Source organism: Doryrhamphus excisus, chromosome 1 (genome assembly GCF_030265055.1).
Source record: "Doryrhamphus excisus isolate RoL2022-K1 chromosome 1, RoL_Dexc_1.0, whole genome shotgun sequence".
In the NCBI taxonomy this organism is placed as follows: domain Eukaryota; kingdom Metazoa; phylum Chordata; class Actinopteri; order Syngnathiformes; family Syngnathidae; genus Doryrhamphus; species Doryrhamphus excisus.
This window is the reverse complement of record NC_080466.1, coordinates 28720952-28739756: the sequence shown is the minus strand read 5'-3', so window position 1 is coordinate 28739756 and position 18805 is coordinate 28720952. Positions and strand designations below refer to the sequence as shown.

At 38.3% G+C, this 18805-nt stretch overlaps 1 protein-coding gene across 2 annotated transcripts in view; it reads right to left on the bottom strand.

Annotated features, from left to right (window-relative positions):
• Nucleotides 1–18805, bottom strand: part of LOC131129542 (neurexin-3b-like) — a 340697-nt gene that overhangs the window by 21766 nt on the left and 300126 nt on the right. For both annotated transcript variants that reach the window (XM_058073250.1, XM_058073334.1), the window contains 2 exons: nt 17190–17279; nt 14724–15034 (listed from right to left, as the gene is read on the bottom strand). In XM_058073250.1, coding sequence (XP_057929233.1) covers nt 14724–15034; nt 17190–17279 — 401 coding nt within the window. The remainder of the gene's footprint in view (nt 1–14723; nt 15035–17189; nt 17280–18805) is intronic.

Sequence of the window (18805 nt, the reverse complement as noted above, 5' to 3'; positions counted from 1 at the left end):
TTGCTTGTTATGATGATGATGACAACAGATATGGGAGGTAGGGACACAGAGGGACAGGAAATGGCCACTTCACTCCCCTTTTGGCAAATTCCCCTGCACTCCCATTCGGTATTTGCACAACCTTTGATGCAAGCATTACCCGCATCGTTGTAAGTAATCATTTAAATAGTCTCACCGTCATTTCCATAATAGTTTTTGTTAATTTCAGATTTTATTATGCAATATTATTTATACATGTTTACTTTGGTTGCTGTTATTGGAACCTTAATTTCCCTGAGGACACAATAAAGTTCCATATAATCTAATCAAATAATAAAACATCCGTATTGGATGCGAATGTCTGAAGAAACATTTCATTCATTCATTCATTCTGTCTTCGGTCAAGAGGCGGGGTACATCCTGGACTGGTCGCCAGCCAATCACAGGGCACATATAGACAAACAACCATTCACATTCACATTCATACCTATGGACAATTTGGAGTCGCTAATTAACCTAGCATGTTTTTGGAATGTGGGAGGAAACCGGAGTACCCGGAGAAAACCCACGCATGCACGGGGAGAACATGCAAACTCCACACAGAGATGGCCGAGGGTGGAATTGAACGTGGATCTCCTAGCTGTGAGGTCTGCGCGCTAACCACACGACTGCCGTGTAGCTAAGAACATTTCATTCATTCATTCATTCATTTTCTACCGGTTATCCTCACGAGGGTTGCGGGGGTGCTGGAACCTATCCCAGCTGTCTTCGGGCAAAAGGCGGGGTACACCCTGGACTGGTAGCCAGCCAATCACAGGGCACGTATAGACAAACAACCATTCACACTCACATTCATACCTATGGACAATTTGGAGTCGCCAATTAACCTAGCATGTTTTTGGAATGTGGGAGGAAACCGGAGCACCCGGAAAAAAACCCACGCATGCACAGGGAGAACATGCAAACTCCACACATCCCAAGTCGGGAATCGAACCTGAGTCTCCTAGCTGTGAAGCCTACATGGTGGAAGTATGGTTAGCGCACAGGCTTCACTGCTTTCCACTTTGTAGGAAGTTACTATTTTGAAAATGGTGTATTGTGTGATTAATTAGTTCTCTAATGAATTAATCCTGATTAATCACCATTTGCACCAATGTCCAAAATATGCCCTTTTTTAAACTGTATTTTATTGAAAGAAAGATGGACAATTTGGAGTCGCCAATTAACCTAGAATGTTTTTGGAATGTGGGAGGAAACCGGAGTACCCGGAGAAAACCCACGCATGCACGGGGAGAACATGCAAACTCCACACAGAGATGGCCGAGAGTGGAATTGAACCCGGATCAATTTACTGACTAAAGGAAAATAGACCGGACCTGCAAAACTTAATTCAAAAAACAATATCTTATAAACTTTTAAAAGTTTTTACCTGATATCTTTGATTGATTGACAGATTTAGACCGAATTTTGGGGTATCAAAGTAGCTCAAAGGAGAAAAGCAGAGTTGATCGAGTACTCTTGCTAGTAACAGATCTTACTAATATAGTAGATATATGTACATACATAAATATATGTATAAAATAAATTAATACATTTGTTGTTTACCCCAACAAGTTTGTGTGTTAAAAACCACAACAAAGAGGCTGGAGGTCTGGAGCCGTGGGTTGCAGACCCCTGGTCTAATGTAGTTTCACTATAATTGCATATGTTGTTTTTTCTATGGTAAAGTACGACTTCAAATACCACCTGTGCAATACTACATACAGTTTTTGGTCCGGGCTCATGCATCGTAAAAGAAGACAGAAGGACTTCGCTCTTCAGTTGACAGTTCATCATCTACGCACTTTGAGTGAGAGGCTCTCTCATCAAAGTGGCTGATTGTGTTCTCTGAACTAAGAGGGTGGCGTTGGAAGTGCGATGTTTGACATTTGCAGGCCCAAAAGATGTGTAGCCCACTCATCTTCGCAAACATTGAATGCATCCCTGCTTGCCTTTACGCTTCTGATTGAAGTGCTTTCTCGCCAAGGCTTGAAAGTGCGTTTTTACTTAATGCAAAGCCAGTGAAGTGACACCTAAAGCTTATTGTTTTTTTTTGTTTTGTTTTTTTTTTTTTCCCCGGTCAGCCATTGGGTGGAATCAACATGAGGCTGTCGACGGAAAAAATAGAGAGCTGGTAGGGCACAAAATGCCATGGCAACGCGTGCGAGCAGAGAAGTGAGGCTACAGCGGTGTAGCATAATGATCATCTGGTTTCCAGCAGGACTGCAGAAACTGATTTCACAGCTGGAGAAATCCAATTCTCAAAATCTCCATAACATAGAGTTGGATATACTCTGGTAGCAAAAACATTTATTTTTTGGTGTAATTATTATTCTCCTCAAAAAGCTTTGGTTGTCATTTTTATTCGGGGTTGGTGGGATTTACATAAACTGTTCGGAGAACGCTCCACAAAGCAAAATACGGAATAAATAGCGAAAAACCTTGACTTCAAGCTCATTAACCCTTAGATGCATTATTGACTGGACCCTAAACTCTTCCATTAGTGGGTCAAAAATGACCCATACTACAATCAATGCGTTGTTATGCCAATTTTCCCATTTTGGTGAGGAATAATCACTTCTATGATATTTAGTATTATATTTAGGAGTTGATAAGTTGATAAGAATCAAAGGTTCCTATTGGATTCCATAGAAAATGCATGCAGGTCATTTTTGACCCACTTATGGAAGGTTGGGGTAGTAACACAAAAACAAAAAATTCTTAAAATGTAAGTTAAAAATGTGAATGGCATGATATCAAAAACATGTTTTTTGAGGAATACCTGGAATATGAAATTATAAAAAATATTAATGACGAAGATATTTCAAGAAAACAACCTAACCGGGTCATTTTTGACCCACTTATGGAAGGTTGGGGTAGTAACACAAAAAATAAAATTTCTTAAAATGTATAAAAGGTAAGTTAAAAATGTGAATGGCATGATATCAAAAACATGTTTTTTGAGGAATACCTGGAATATCAAATGATATTTTTCATTACATAAATTTCATTACGAAGATATTTCAAGAAAACAACCTGACCGGGTCATTTTTGACCCATTTATGCATATAAGGGTTAAACACCTTTTGAACTAACATAGATAGTGAGCCCACAGACCTTTGTCTTACTGACTGAGACTCCCTCCACCATAATGTTCTCCAAGCTGACCAACCACTATTTTTGGTTAGTATACGTCACTACTACGTCACGCAATGCAAGCGAGCGTACAAGGGGTGAAGCCAGCAGGCGTCTCTAAACATCACACCTGATTATCGAGATGACGTCACCTAAGAATCTTAACTCAAACAACGCTACAACAAAAATCAATAACCAAGCCTCAATAAAACATTTACTTCTGACTGCTTCTGCACGTCAAGCAGATCCTATGAGGGATCGATGAAGACAGACAGGCTCCGAAGATGAGTCATAGCTCAAAGCTCTGATGTTCACGAACACAACATGAAGGGCAGCTGAAGATGCTCACTTCTGACATTATTTGAATAAATATTCTAAATGATCTATATACAGTACGGTACCGTATTGACCCGAATATAAGACAAGCCTGAATACAAGATTACCCCACTTTTTCCAAGATCCGTTTAATAAAAGTCAGAGACCCGAGTTCAATTCCACCCTCAACCATCTCTGTGTGGAGTTTGCATGTTCTCTCCGTGCATGCATGGGTTTTCTCCGGGTACTCCGGTTTCCTCCCACATTCCAAAAACATGCTAGGTTAATTGGCGACTCCAAATTGTCCATAAGTATGAATGTGAGTGTGAATGGTTGTTTGTCTATATGTGCCCTGTGATTGGCTGGCCACCAGTCCAGGGTGTACCCTGCCTCTCGCCCAAAGACAGCTGGGAGAAAATGAATAAATGAACAGCAGACTGCAAAAAAAAAAAAAAAAAAAAAAACATATTTCCAAGCTGGTCCCAGCTGCATCTCTCCAACTCACCAGTGTGTGTGAGTGACAGGGAGAAAAGCTCTCACTTGCGTGCTCTGAAGCAAATTTCTCAACTGGTGGATCGGGACCCAGAAGTGGCTTCAGGAGCTGTTTTCAGTGAGTCGCGAGTCTATGCCTATGCCTGGTAATGATCCGATGTCCGTGAAGGCACCTTGGGTGCCTTTCATCCGACACACAGCTGCAGATATCTGCTCGAGAAAAGCACGCAAAGGAGAGGAAAGCGTCTCACCGCTGCAGCTCATACTGTGTTTAAATATATCTTATTGATCCTTATGTATGTCTGATTTTCTACCATTATCTCTACTTGGATAATATGAGTGTAATGGTGACTATAGGGGTGTTATTTCTTGTCTAAAGGGCTCTAATAATATAAAAAACAAACTGTATTTAGAAGCTTGTGAACATGTTTTCCATGCTCTATGAACACAATTGATGTCACAATTGGTTCTGGAACCAATTAACTGCAGTAAACAAGAGATTACCGTATACATGCAAGGCATGCTGGGTAATGTTCTGTTAAGAAACTGTGTGCATGGGCCAGAGTGCAAGATGAAGATGTGATCAGTGGACACATCACTGCAATAGTTTATGCTCATCATTTGGAGTGAAAAAGACTATGTAACAAGCCCGGTCTATATGCCCCCCCCCCGGGTCAATAAAAGCAATGTAAAGGCTAAAAGGCAGCGTTGACTGGAGGCTTACTAACATGAGATGAAGTATGAGCATGACAGTGCTGTCTGGGGAGGTGAAGAAGAAACACAAGCCCACTGTATATATTCCACAGAGTCATTCATTACATGAGGGAAGCTGCTCCCGAACGCACCGCAATCATAATAAATGACCTTCAAACACATTTCTGCCCTAAAGGGTGATGTAAACACAGCGAAACAATGCCTTTTGAGAAAAAAAAAACACAGTATGGAACCCCATTACTCCGTCTATCATACCCAATTTGGTTTATTTACAAAGGCAGAGTGCCTGAATGCTAAAACTGCTTTTTGCACTGATAAAAAAAAAAAAAAGACGAACTCAAACAAATACGTTTTCCTCCAGCGCTTCATCAGTTGCCATGGAAATGCAATATGGTTACACTTTGAGAGATCAAAGTGACGACGCAGAGGCAAGGGCAAATCAAAGACAGAATTCAAAGCAACTTCTTATTCCCTGGGGTGCTCCTTGGTCACCTTGGACCCTTTATATTTTTCATATGCTCCGTAGAAATACATGAAGTAGAATATTTCTCGGGATGTAAGACTCAGAAGTAAGACTTTAATCTCCGCTTTCTAACTATTTCGCTAGTTCCCGTTCCAGTACTCTGCGGATATGGTCCTTGTTGGCAAGATAGTCATCTTCATGGGTGATGTTTCGCTTCTTTGTCGACGACTGTCTCTTGTGCTCGTTATCGTGTCCAATCTGAGCTTTGGCAGGCCGACAAGGCTCACGCTTGTATTACAAGGGGAATCAATGGCACCGTGCCCCTATCCTTATCTGTCACACTGCCATAACTTCTGTCCACGCTCCTCACTGTGCCAGATAAGAAAAGGGGTAAAGACTGCCTGTGGTGCAAACGGCACCGCAGACTGAAAGATAAAATAAATTGCTTAAAAGTTGTCCTCTCTAAATACAACACGATTATTTCTATGAAACACGGTTTCATAGAGTGGGGGGACATGTGCTGTGCAAGATCCAATTACATTTTGATGAGGTTCTGAATAAATATATGGAAACTCATTTATTTTCGCTTTAGACGATTTGAGTTACAATGAACCATCTGCCTAATCCTAACATCTTCATCTTTATTCTCCGGGAACCAGAAGCTTTCCACCATGAAATTTCTTTTTTTTTTTTACTTTACTATATTTATTTTGTTTTTATTAAATAGTAGATGTTCAATATTGTGTTTCTTACCGATATCTGATATCCTGCCGATATAGGCATCAGCTGTTCCCTCATTCTCATGCCAGGGCAAATCTCGTGTAATCACACAGTTTTGAAAACTGCACATTTCTATGTGGCACAAACATCCATAAAATAACAAAAGTAAAGTGCAAAGTATGAAATTATGGTCGAATAAAATCAGAAAATTACACGCCTACTCAATGACTCCAAATGTCACAAACCACGTTTTGTTTTTAAAACAAATAAGCAATGTGATTAGTTTGGAGCTTGTTTTTGCCCAACCGGGAAGCTACAAGTGGATATCACGTTCACGGGGTAGATACTTTTTCAAGTGGCACTGAACAATTTTGCTGTCTTGTCATTATATTAATTATGTCTTGTACTCAAAACACTATTTGTGGTTGTTTTGCTATCGAGACATGCTACAATCACCACAAGTCTATAAAACCTCAATGGTTTCTGTTTGATTGCTTTGACGCATGCATTGATCAACCCCTTGTCAAACCTTTTGGTGTTTTTTGGACTCCAAATATGACTTTTTGCCACAAACTCCATTTTGTTTTTAAAACAAACAAGCAATGTGATTAGTTTGGAGCTTGTTTTTGCCCAATGGGGAAGCTACAAGTGGATATCACATTCACGGGGTAGATACTTTTGCAAGTGGCACTGAACAATTTTGATGTTTTGTCATATTTATTATGTCTTGTACTGAAAACACTATTTGTGGTTGTTTTGCTATCGAGACATGCTACAATCACCACAAGGCACTGAACAATTTTGCTGTCTTGTCATTATATTAATTATGTCTTGTACTCGAAACATTATGTGTGGTTGTTTTGCTATTGGAATTACCACAAACTCCATTTTGTTTTTAAAACAAACAAGCAATGTGATTAGTTTGGAGCTTTTTTTTGTCCAACCGGGAAGCTACAAGTGGATATCACGTTCAAGGGGTAGATACTTTTTCAAGTGGCACTGAACAATTTTGCTTTCTTGTCATTATATTAATTATGTCTTGTACTCAAAACATTATTTGTGGTTGTTTTGCTATCGGAATTCGTATCAACCAAATTATATGACATGTTACACAATGCTGCTTTATTGCTGGGTTCCATCACTTGTAAAATGGAATCCATTAGCAAGAAGGATCAGTTGTCAAACCCGTATTCCTTCCATTTTGTTGGTAAACGGCAACAGAATTAGAACCAGTATCAACTTGTAGAGCCCAAAGCTCTGTTTAATGATCTTGCACATCAAATATTGATATGCCTTAATTGCCTTCATGGGTTTAAGAAGAAATGGAAAGAAAGGGAGACAAGTGCTGGGTGACTAACTGGTTTCAGCAGAATGGCTTCTGTGCAGAAGATTTCACAGGAAAAAAAAAAGGCCAGCGATCGTACACACAGCACAGAGAAGGTTGCTGGCACACAGAAAACTCTAATTGCCCCGAGGCCAAAGGCAGCCACTTTCAAACAGGGTCATCCGTCTTCCCCTGCAAAAGGAAATGGTCTTCAGCCCTGATCCTTAATCACCCCCCTGCCGCAGTGTACAAGGTCATCAGGGAAGCCTTATGACAAACAGACTTATTCTCTCTCTCTCTCTCTCTCTCTCTCTCTCTCTCTCTCTCTCTCTCTCTCTCTCTCTCTCTCTCTCTCTCTCTCTACCTCTCTCTCTCACACACACAGAAGTGTATCCACAAATAAACAGACATATATACAGCCACTTCAATTCTGTTGAAGACAAAATAAGTTACATTTTCTAGAAAAATAAATAGAGAAAATTAGAAGAAATAAGGGAAATTCTTCCACCAGCACCTTCCCCCTCCACAACAAACAACATTTCACAAGTGGGGGTGCACAAATAGTGTTTTGAGTACAATGCATAATTAATATATTGACATAATTAATATATTGACTAGACAGCAAAATTGTTCAGTGCCACTTGAAAAAGTATCTGCCCCATGAACGTGATATCCACTTCTAGCTTCCCCTTTGGGCAAAAACTAGCTCCAAACTGATCACATGGTGTAAAGACATTTTTGTCATAAAATTGGGGACATTTTCTGAAAAAAAGAAGGGACATTGAGAGAAAATAAGGGAGATTTGATTCTTCTATGAGAATTTCCACCAACAACACAAAGGAAAAATAAGGGAAATTATAATCTTCCATAAGATTTAGCACCAGCACCCCCCCAGCACAGGAAATAACATATTATGAGTGGGATGAAAGCTGGTGTAAAGACATTTGCATTATAAAATAGGGGACAATTTCTGGAAAAAAGAAGGGACATTGATAGAAAATAAGGGAGATTTGAATCTTCGATGAGAATTTCCACCAGCAAAACAAAGGAAAAATAATGGGAATTATAATCTTCCATAAGGTTTAGCACCAGCACTATCCCTCCAACCTCTCCAGCACAGGAAAGAACCTATTATGAGTGGGATGAATGCTGGTGTAAAGACATTTGCAGTGTAAAATAAGGGACATTTTCTGGAGCTAGTGGATATGTACACAATACAGTGGCTGAGAAGTGCAAAAAACATGAATAAAAAGGAAAATAAATGACAATTATTCCACCCAGAAGCAGACTGCAGCACACAAATCAGGCTAACATTTGGACCTTGGCATCATGTTTTGTTTCATTAGAGTTGTTAAATGGCATTTCTCGGCCACAGAAGGGAAATTCTGATCTTCCACGAGTGTTGCCGTGCTGGTGTAAGTCCTTGCTGGTGCAGATCGGACATTGTGCTACTCCACAGAGGATTTACATTTTTTTTTTTTTTGGAATGAAAGCAAGTGTGTTATGAAAAATGGCAAAATACGGTAGCTTCGCAGGGTAAATAGAAGTGTTGACATACAGGGTTATGGATTTAGCACATGACTACGTGTGCTGACTACATACTAGTACAGAGTACCCAGAGTACCCAACAAGGCTGTGATGGTTTGGTACATTCCCCGTGTTTGTGATTTGTGCCCTTTAAATAAAGTCAGCGTGTGAAGTCTGAAACAAATAGCTTAATTCCGACCTCGCCTTTTTCTCCTTGTGGGATCTTTTCTAAAGCTCCCTTTGCATTCTGTTTCAGTATTTCTCACATTCGACGGCTATTATGACTTCAAGGCTGTAATACCAAATCAATGTGGGCGTTATGTAATGGCGGATGCTGGCAGCTTCACATCTCTCTAACGCAGCCAGGGGTCCCACTTGGGTTCAGCTCCTAATGAGCACAAACCAAATTAAGCATTCCATTTAGTGTCTTTTTAGCAGATGAAAGTTGAAATGTGATCACTAACCAACTGAGGAATTATTTTAATTATTCTATCAATGTGAGGCTTTTTCTCAGGACCTCCGCTATAAGCGACTGCCCGTGCTTGAACACTGCCACCAACCTTTTCATCGGCTAGCGTTTCTACCTTTACTGTATATCTGAATATCCCGCTTCCGTCGGCTTACATGCCAAGCTCAGAAAAGCACATAAGAGTCCCTTCTATGTGCGTATTAAACACGATTATGTGAATATTAATATTCATAGATTAGTCTGAAACACTGCCATAGGTTGAAATACATACAACGGAAATGCTGAAACAGGATTAAAAAAAAAAACAGAAGATGTGGGGAAAAAAAAACAATGGAGAACCATATAACAGCGTTAAAAAGCTAATTATATTCCCAGTATTCCAGCAGAATACTGTAGATATGACAGAAACAGGAACGGGACATAAAATTAGAATTTAAGCACGCTGACCGCCCACAACTGTACGGCCAAATCAAATCAATATCAACTTTATTTGTAGAGCACTTTTCCTGCAAGGACATGCAACACAAAGTGCTTTACAGAATTAAAAACAATTACCACAATTAAAAAGAAAACAATTACAAAGAAAGCCTCTACCTCCCACCCACACACAATCACACACAATAGGGAGACATGGCATGGCATGGAATCATGGAAATGTCACCTTTGGAGACCAGCACCCGGGCCGCTCGACTCCGACAGACCCCCACATTTTTAACTAATATTTTTTAACTTTTCTTATGTTTTTTATCGTTTTAGTCCTATTTTATGCTTTTAGTTTGTAGCTTTTAACTCCAGTATTTCCTCGGGGGGGGGGGGGGGGGGGGGGGGGTCGTCCACACTGGGGGCTGTGTCGGGTCTGCTGAGGGGGTGCCATCCTTGGGTCCCTTCGACCCGGCCGGCTGGGGGTTCCTCACTTTAATGTGGGGGTCCTCCTGTCTGTCGGAGTCGGGGGGCCCGGGTGCTGGTCCCCCGATGGCACGGCCTGCGGCGGGGTACACCCTGGACTAGTGGCCAGCCAATCACAGGGCACATATAGACAAACAACCATTCATACTCACATTCATACCTATGGACAATTTGGAGTCGCTAATTAACCTAGCATGTTTTTGGAATGTGGGAGGAAACCGGAGTACCCGGAGAAACCCACGCATGCACGGGGAGAACATGCAAACTCCACACAGAGATGGCCGAGGGTGGAATTGAACTCGGGTCTCCTAGCTGTGAGGTCTGCGCGCTAACCACTCGACAATTGAATGCATCCCATAATCAGTTCACAGTTCCACATGTCCAAAAGGAGTAGGAAGAAGCAAATCTTATTAAAATCCTACCCCTCCATCTGGTACTTTTACAATCAGTAACTGTTACATTTGTTCACTTCCTGCTTTCCATAAATCAGTTTAAGTTTTTTTTTTAAATATTGTACCTCGTACCAAAGTACATTATTTAAAAAAAAAAATGTCATGACTTAATGAGAACTGAAGAACGAGCGTGGAGAGAATGTCACAATGATCTTTTATTGCTTTTATATCAGAACAGAACCGATGTTTTTGTCAGAATGGTAACATAACCATCGAGAATATTAGCTCCTACAGCAAACTGTGAACTTTTTCAAATAGCTTACACGGGATTTAATAAGTGTTCCACTTCCATAATCCGTGCGAGCGTGTGAGGGTTAGATGTCATCTGTTCTTAAAGAAGAGCAACCTGGATTTGAGATGTAAATTCCGAGAATAACATGTAGGGCTGTTTCTTAATCCCCAATTATTCCCAAAAAATATGCAGCATAATTAAGGGGACGTCTGCGACTGAAGTGATCTGTTACACTCAGCTGCTCTTATCCCTTCGCACGGCGTAAAGTCAACATTGTGTGTGCGTTCGTGGCTTATATGGCACTTTGTTGCTTCTACACGGGGTTTGCATTTTAATTGGGCACGTGTAGACTGTTTTAAAACGTCTGAAAACACTCAGCATGAGGTGAGCCTGCCGCCACCCGGAGCATGAGCTGCTTTCAGGAACACCCCGGCATTTGTGTGTGTGTTTTTTTGCTTGTCCCCTCATTGGGTTAGAGCCCTGCCGTGCAAGTGTTGGGTGACTAGTCAGCAGGTTTACACACACACACACACACACACACACACACACACACACACACACACACACACACACACACACACACACACACACACACATAAACAAGCATTTCCTACGGTTCGTTCCAGCTGTGCGGGACTTAGGGACATCCATTCGAAACGCCCCCGTGGTTTAAAAAACCCCTGCAGTGAGCTGCTGGCGCTCAAACACCGAGCGACAAATTACTGTCATCACACAAGCTCTGAGAACACAATTCCAAAAAATGGTGGTTCTGGGATTTAAATCTTTATCAATGTTAGCGTCAATGTTTGAAATAACAGTCATGCGTACAAGTGCAAATAGGACACATAAGTACACATAACACTAAATTCAGCACCATGGATAGGGAAAGCAAAAAGGAAAGGTGTCCAGGTTGCCTCAATTTTATAGACAATGGATTTTCAAAGTGGGCACAGTAAGCCCACAAAATGTAGGAATCAATTTGGACGTAACATCTGTTATTTAAAGAGGATCTATTATGCTTTTTCCACTTTTCTGACCTATAAATGTATTTAGAATGTAGTATTATCATGTAGAACGATGGCAGTTTCAAATGATGACGTTCTCACATTTGGACGTGAGTACTGAAAAAAGGCTCAAAACGCTCTGTTTCAAAAGGCGTGGTAAAACTACCCCTTTGTGATGTCACAGCGGGACAGACTTCTATATATGGTTAAAAGTTATGGTAATGGTAATGGTATTATTTCATTTGAACATGCATCAGATTACAATTGAATGCATCACATAATCAGTTCACAGTTCCACATGTCCAAAAGGAGTAGGAAGAAGCAAAGCTTATTAAATCCTACCCCTCCATCTGGTACTTACAATCATTAACTGTTACATTTGTTCACTTCCTGCTATCCTAATGTGGTTTAAGGTTTATTTATTTTTTTTTCAATTAAAATTTTTTTTGTCACGTACCGTGACCGTATTTTTTTGACCATCCAATGACATAATGGGTACCATAGTAAGTGTCAATATAGTGATATATATAGCACATCATGACTGGTTCAAGACTCTTCATCCTTGTATTTAGCAAACATCAACAAAATACCTATTTGTATTTGCTGGTGCTTGTCCTTAGGAAGCACTTTGGGCATGTGACCAATCACAGCTGAGTGGGCATACCCGGATTAAAACAGACCGTTTTTGCTTTGGAAGCACAAAGCAAAAGGAAACACGTCTGGAATAGGTGCAGATTCTGGAAGATCTAGAAAGTTTTCTGTTTAGGTTATTGTGTGTAGCTGCTCTATAGTAACGTTAAAGGCTACATTCATTTGGAGTCTATCTGCTGCTAAATAATTCAAGTGATGTACATCCTAAATATTAATGTGTATGACAATGAAAGATAATGTTCAGTTCTACTGTATTACAACCTATTAAGCGGTATTGTAAAATGTTACTACAAAGAGACACTAGAAGACTATGAAGGGGGATGGAGTGACCATACTTGACCCTTAGATACGCCACGAAACAAACAATAAACTAGAAAGAGCAAAGAGAAGAAAGGCATCTGTCTCCATAGTCCCCCCCTGGAGCCACCATTAATTAAGCGTGAGATTGGCACGCTCGCCACCTTTCTCTCATCATGGCCATCCTAGGGGGGATGAGGGATTTGATCGCCCTCAGCTGAGAGACAGAAACAGAATAAAAAACACAAACTGACACAAACGCACATGGAGTAGATGCTTCTTTCAGGCTCACACAAGCCAAAATTAATTTTTCACAGCATGGATTGATTCAGATTTCTATCCCATAAGGTAAATATACGCCGTACTATTATGAATCATCATTAAAACGCACAGATCAATAACACACACAAGACACGCCCAGTACATCAAAACTATAACTAAAGCTTTATATCAGGGGTGTCCAAACTTTTTCCAGTGAGAGCAGATACTGAAAAACGAAAGGATGCAAGGTGAAAATGGATGTCAGCTTTGTGATATAAGTGCAACAGTGTATTAGTATGAAATATTTAATATTTAAAAATAAAGCACATTAGTATGAAATATTTAGAAATATTTTCCAAATATTTAAACTTTCTTTTTCATCATTGTCAATTTTATTTTGTAATAGTTATATTTACTTTATTCCAAAAAAATTATAACTTTCCCCAATTGTGTCTTTTTCTTTTAATATTATTGGCTTTGTTGTGAATAATTTTACAATTTATTCTGTTTTTTTCAATTTTCCAAATATATTTAAATTTTCTTTTATTTTCTTATATTGACTTTATTCCAAAAACACAACTTTCCCCAAACTTATTTTGTTGTTTCTCATAATATTCTTACTTAATTTTCTTTCTTTAATATTTCAACTCTGCGCTACTAAAACGGTATCATGCTCCCTCATTGTATTGTACTACAAGTTTATTTTTTTAAATAAAATGTTGTCTTTTTCTCTTAATATTATTGGCTTTGTTGTAAATTATTTTCCAATTATTTTCTTCCGTTTTTTTTTAATTTTCCATATATTTCAACTTTCTTTTTCATCATTGTCAATTTTCTTTTTGTAATAGTTATATTGACTTTATTCCCCAAAACATTATAACTTTTCCACACATTTAATTTTCTAAACAGTACAAACTTATATTATTACATATTATTAATAATATTGCATAATATTAATATTATTACATAATATTCTTAATTTTTTTTTCTTTTTTTACTAAAATGGTATCATCCTCCCTCATAGTATTGTACTACAAGTTTATTTTTGTCTTTTTTCTCATTTTGACTTTTTTGTAAATTATTTTCCAATTTTTTCTGTTTTTTTCAAAATATTTCAACTTTCAATTTGGAAATATGCTTTGTATTATGACATTATTCCCTTAATATTTCAACTTTATTCCCCTAATATTATAACTTTTCCCACAACCTCATTTCCCATAAATTATAACTTATTTTGTTGTTTGATTCTCATAATAATACAACTTACAAAAAGTAATTCAATAAAACTGAGCTTGTAACATTCATACTGAATATGATTTTAAATATAACGTAGCCATTAACCAATGAAAGGCTATTTTGCTCACTTAAATTCAGGTGCTGAGCTTTATTTTGACTACCGAGTGTAAGTGGATTTACTATATCATTATGAGCAGTCAATAAGGGGGCGTTCAAACTTCGACTCTGGTCTGAAAAAAAAAAAAAAAAAAAAAAAGATCGAACAACATCTTAACCATCAAGTAGTCAGAACAAGAGAAAATAGGGCAGCTGAAGTAGCAATTTTCCCATATCCCATAATCATGCAGCAATCCACTGAAGGAGACACTCTGAATGCAGCTTTGGGTTTTGTGATGTTTGCATTATGAGCGTATGCAGATATCAAAAAAAAGTACAGATGCAGTGACAGACAGATTGACACAGCTTCAGACAAATCCATAAAATACAGGAAATAGTATTTGACTTTACCTGGATGGTGGGTGGTGAGCGCTGCTTCCGAGTGGTGGTGGTGGACAGAGTGGTGGTGGTCTCGATAAAAGTGGTGGACATCTCAGGTGGGACGGACGTGGTGGTGCGTGCGGCACCCCGACTGGCCGGCACGTCCCCCACTAGTCGTACGCTGCCGTTCACTTTGATGTTGACGTGGCCTTCGGCGGCCATGTTGAGGACCTTGAGGCCGTTGTAGTAGAGGCCTGAGAGCTGGCCCTGGTAAGGCCGCTTGCGGTCATTTCCACCGATGGAAATAGTGGCTTGGGTGTTGAAGATAGTCAGCTGGCGGCCTGGTACAGGAGGAAGGAGACTTGCTGATAAAGGTGTTGTAAAAAAATAAAATAAATAATAAAGTATGTAAAACCTATATTAACCCAAATTAGATTAAATTTAACTGATAAAAATTTATATTTTGCACTCTAAACTTAGTTTTAATGTATTTTATTCACATAGCAGGCATACACTCGCTGAGCATTTCATTAGGTACACTTGCACAATGTTATGAGTTCCAATACAATACTGTAGCTGTATTTTTTTACTTTGTATATCAGAAATGTAGACAGTAATCTCTCACCATCAGTTTTTCAAAAAATATATTAAAAATAAAATGTTTTGTGGTTGAATATGGCCTATTATTAGTTAAAACAACGTATGCAAATTGCACATTTTTTGCAGAAATTAAATATTTTAAAGTCTGAATGCTCTAAAGACGATGATATGTAGTATTCCACACTGGCCACTAGGTGTCACTAATGTTGCATTGATGTTACAATAGCCACTACAGGAAACACTATGCAGAAAAAAAATAAACCATTAATGTTTTGTGGTTGAATATGGCTTATTATTATGGATGCAAATTGCACATTTTTTGCCTAAATTAAGCGTTTTAAAGTCTGAATGCGCTCAAGACGAGGATATGTAGTATTCCACACTGGCCACTAGGTGTTACTAATGTTGCATTGATGTTACAATAGCCACTACAGGAAACAGGAAGTTTAAAAAACAAACAACAAACTCTCGCAATGCTAACGTGTGTGTCTTATTTCTGTCTTATTTTTTGTTGTTATGTCTACTATATCGAGTAATAAAAGTGCAAAGGTGACTATAGAGGTGCTATTTAATGTCTAGAGCTCTAATATATTTTAAAAAAACATATATTACACAAAGTGAGTACATAGTACTGTAGTTCTTGGGTTTATTATAAAGGCGTGGTGTATAACGTTCTGCATGTTTTTGCACAAGAAGCTGCTGTTTCTGTCTTTAAATTTATGTAACATGATCATTTATTTTGGTGAAACGTTAGCTTTTATAATAGAAAACCATCCATCCATTTATCCTATGCCACTTACAGTATCGCGTACAGTATGTTTTACATCCAGTTATTTTGAATAGTTCATTTATTTCCTTGTAATTTATTTTTATGTTTATTTTATCATACAACAAAAAAATGAATTTTGACTATATTTAGATGCTTTTGTTTTAAATGCGTTAGACTCTGCAGGTGTACCTAATAATTTGACAGCTGTATTGTATGGAAGGGAACACGCAAACACATGAGAGAAGTATCATGAAAAATGCACCGTGCACGCTCTTTATGTTTTCTGGACAAATTGACTAATGCTGTAAATGTATTAAATAAACATGACAAGCGTTTTGACATGTTGTGATAAAATATGAGCAATAAATACTCCCTGCACGTCACATTATAAGATATGCCCAAATATTGTCAAAACACAGCGCTCATGCATTCATTATGAGAGGGAAACGCACAAAAAGTTTCACAAGATAATTGCAAAAAGCTCATTTGAAAACTGCAAGCTTGTTATGTGGACGACATAATACACTGTGCAAGGAATGGTGAGTGGGTGGGTGGGTCAGTGGAGGGGGGGGGGGCAAGATGTTCATATCACTGAGGCGAAAATGAAATAGCATGTGGAGTCATGCATGCAGCACTTAATGGGATTTTGTTTGGTTTCGACATGTTTGTGTTTTCGCACTTGTTAAAGGGACTTTATCATGATGTTATGATGATTTTGTGCAATTAACTTTAAATGTGGTTTATGGTGATATTATGTTGAATCAGAAATATTATTATGCGTCAAAATGAGGTGGAAGGGGGTTGAGGGGGGGTAAGCTGTTGTCATCTTCATCTCACCCTAGCACCAAATTCTCTTATAATGTTATTTTATGCTTCATTTTTTTAATACTTCCCAGTCCCTTTAACTGGTTAATTCAATTTGTAAATGATGACAATGACAAAAGAGGCGATGCGAAGCAGAGGGTCAACTCAAAATGAATAAAAGTAGCAGGAACGTAAATATTTTACATGTGTTTAAGGGGTTTAAAAGGATGGTTATTCATTCTCAGAGGTTGTAAGGGAACAAGCCGATGGAATGAGAGCAAATAAAAGATGCACATTGCAGTTGAAATTGCATAGAGATTTACCTTTCTCCTGAAGCCAATCTTCTACTGGCCGGGTATATTTGAACGGGATTTTCTTATTTGCCATTTGATAGCGCTCAATGTCGCTGTTGCCTTAAAGTTTAACAAACAGTTTCAAAGAGTTGGCAACAGACAAAAAAAAAACATTTATAACAGTGGTTTAGAATCATTTTATATTGGTTTATGCAGTTTTAGAACATAGTTATGCTGGTTTAAAAAAAGTTGCTTTTGATGATTAGTGTTATTTGAAGTCGACATATGACACATGGCCAACTTCACGAAAAAACCTGCAAGAATCAAGTATTTGTTAGGAACTAAAAAGTAGAGCTGCAGAACAGGCGGGAAGAAATTCACTGTGTAGACTGCTCAGTAAAATAGAATAAAGGGAATACATTGTCATCAAAATCCGTCTTAAAAAAAATGTCATTTGTTGAATCAACGCAACTGGACTCTTCAGGTTGTCTTATGGTAAATTTGCAAATCAAATTTGTCATCTTAAAAAGAACTCTAATTTCATCACACAGCAACTTGACACTCAAAAGGTGTACTTAAGGTGTACTTTTCATGCTAAAAGACTAGATAGGACAGCTCTAGTCTGAGTGGATGGTAAAGCATGCCAAATATTAATTCTCCACCTGAAATTAAATTCTTGGATCCTGCACTAACCCCTCAAACTAGAGCTGTCCTATCTAGTCTTTGAGGATACTTGCCTTTTTTGCCACATTTTGTAATAACTTATATTGCAAAAGTTATTACATCATACACATGTATGTCATCAATTATGATTTTCTACCGGAATATTTACTTGATTGACGTGTTCCCTTTATTTTTGAGCAGTCAATACCAACAATAAAAACATCAAGCAGCTAAAGAAAAATTCATGCATTTAATTTTTTCTGCAAATTGGAGCTACCGTATTGACCCAAATATAAGACCCCTTAAAAAACAAGTGTCATCTTCTAATCCGGGTCTACAGGTTTACCAGTGTTACCATGCTAATTTTAAAAATCATTAAAAAGTCATAAACAGCATCCAAGACACATAACTTACTAAAATATGATAAATTAAATCACACTTAACATTAAAAACTCAATTTAAAAAGATTAATTTTGTCTTGATAAATATAGATTATGGGTCTTGTGGTCGTCTTATATTCGGGTCAAACGGTAATTGATTGATTCATTCTCTCATTAGACACCACCTGTTTTTTTTTTTTTTTTACATCTGAAGGGCCAACATTGTGATTTGGTTAAATGCCAGACTTGTACAGTACAAACACTTGTACAAATCCAATGACACCCCGCCACAATAAAAGTAAAAGTACTGTGCAAACATCTTAGGCTACCATTATATTTATTATATTGATAAACATTTTTTGTATTTTTCTGTAATTTCATTTGTAATTTGTAATAATGAGCACAATAACGCAGGTCAAATGTGTAGCTTATACAGTACGTGCCAAAATATGTAATATGTAATAATGTTTTTTCGTCAAGCGAAGAGATTTCACACTTTGTTTGTGAGACCTTGAACGCAACAAAGCTGCTGTCAGACAAAAAAGTGAAACTTATACTTCAATAAGTGTGTGAAGCATATGGAAGACAGACGGTGGGACGGCT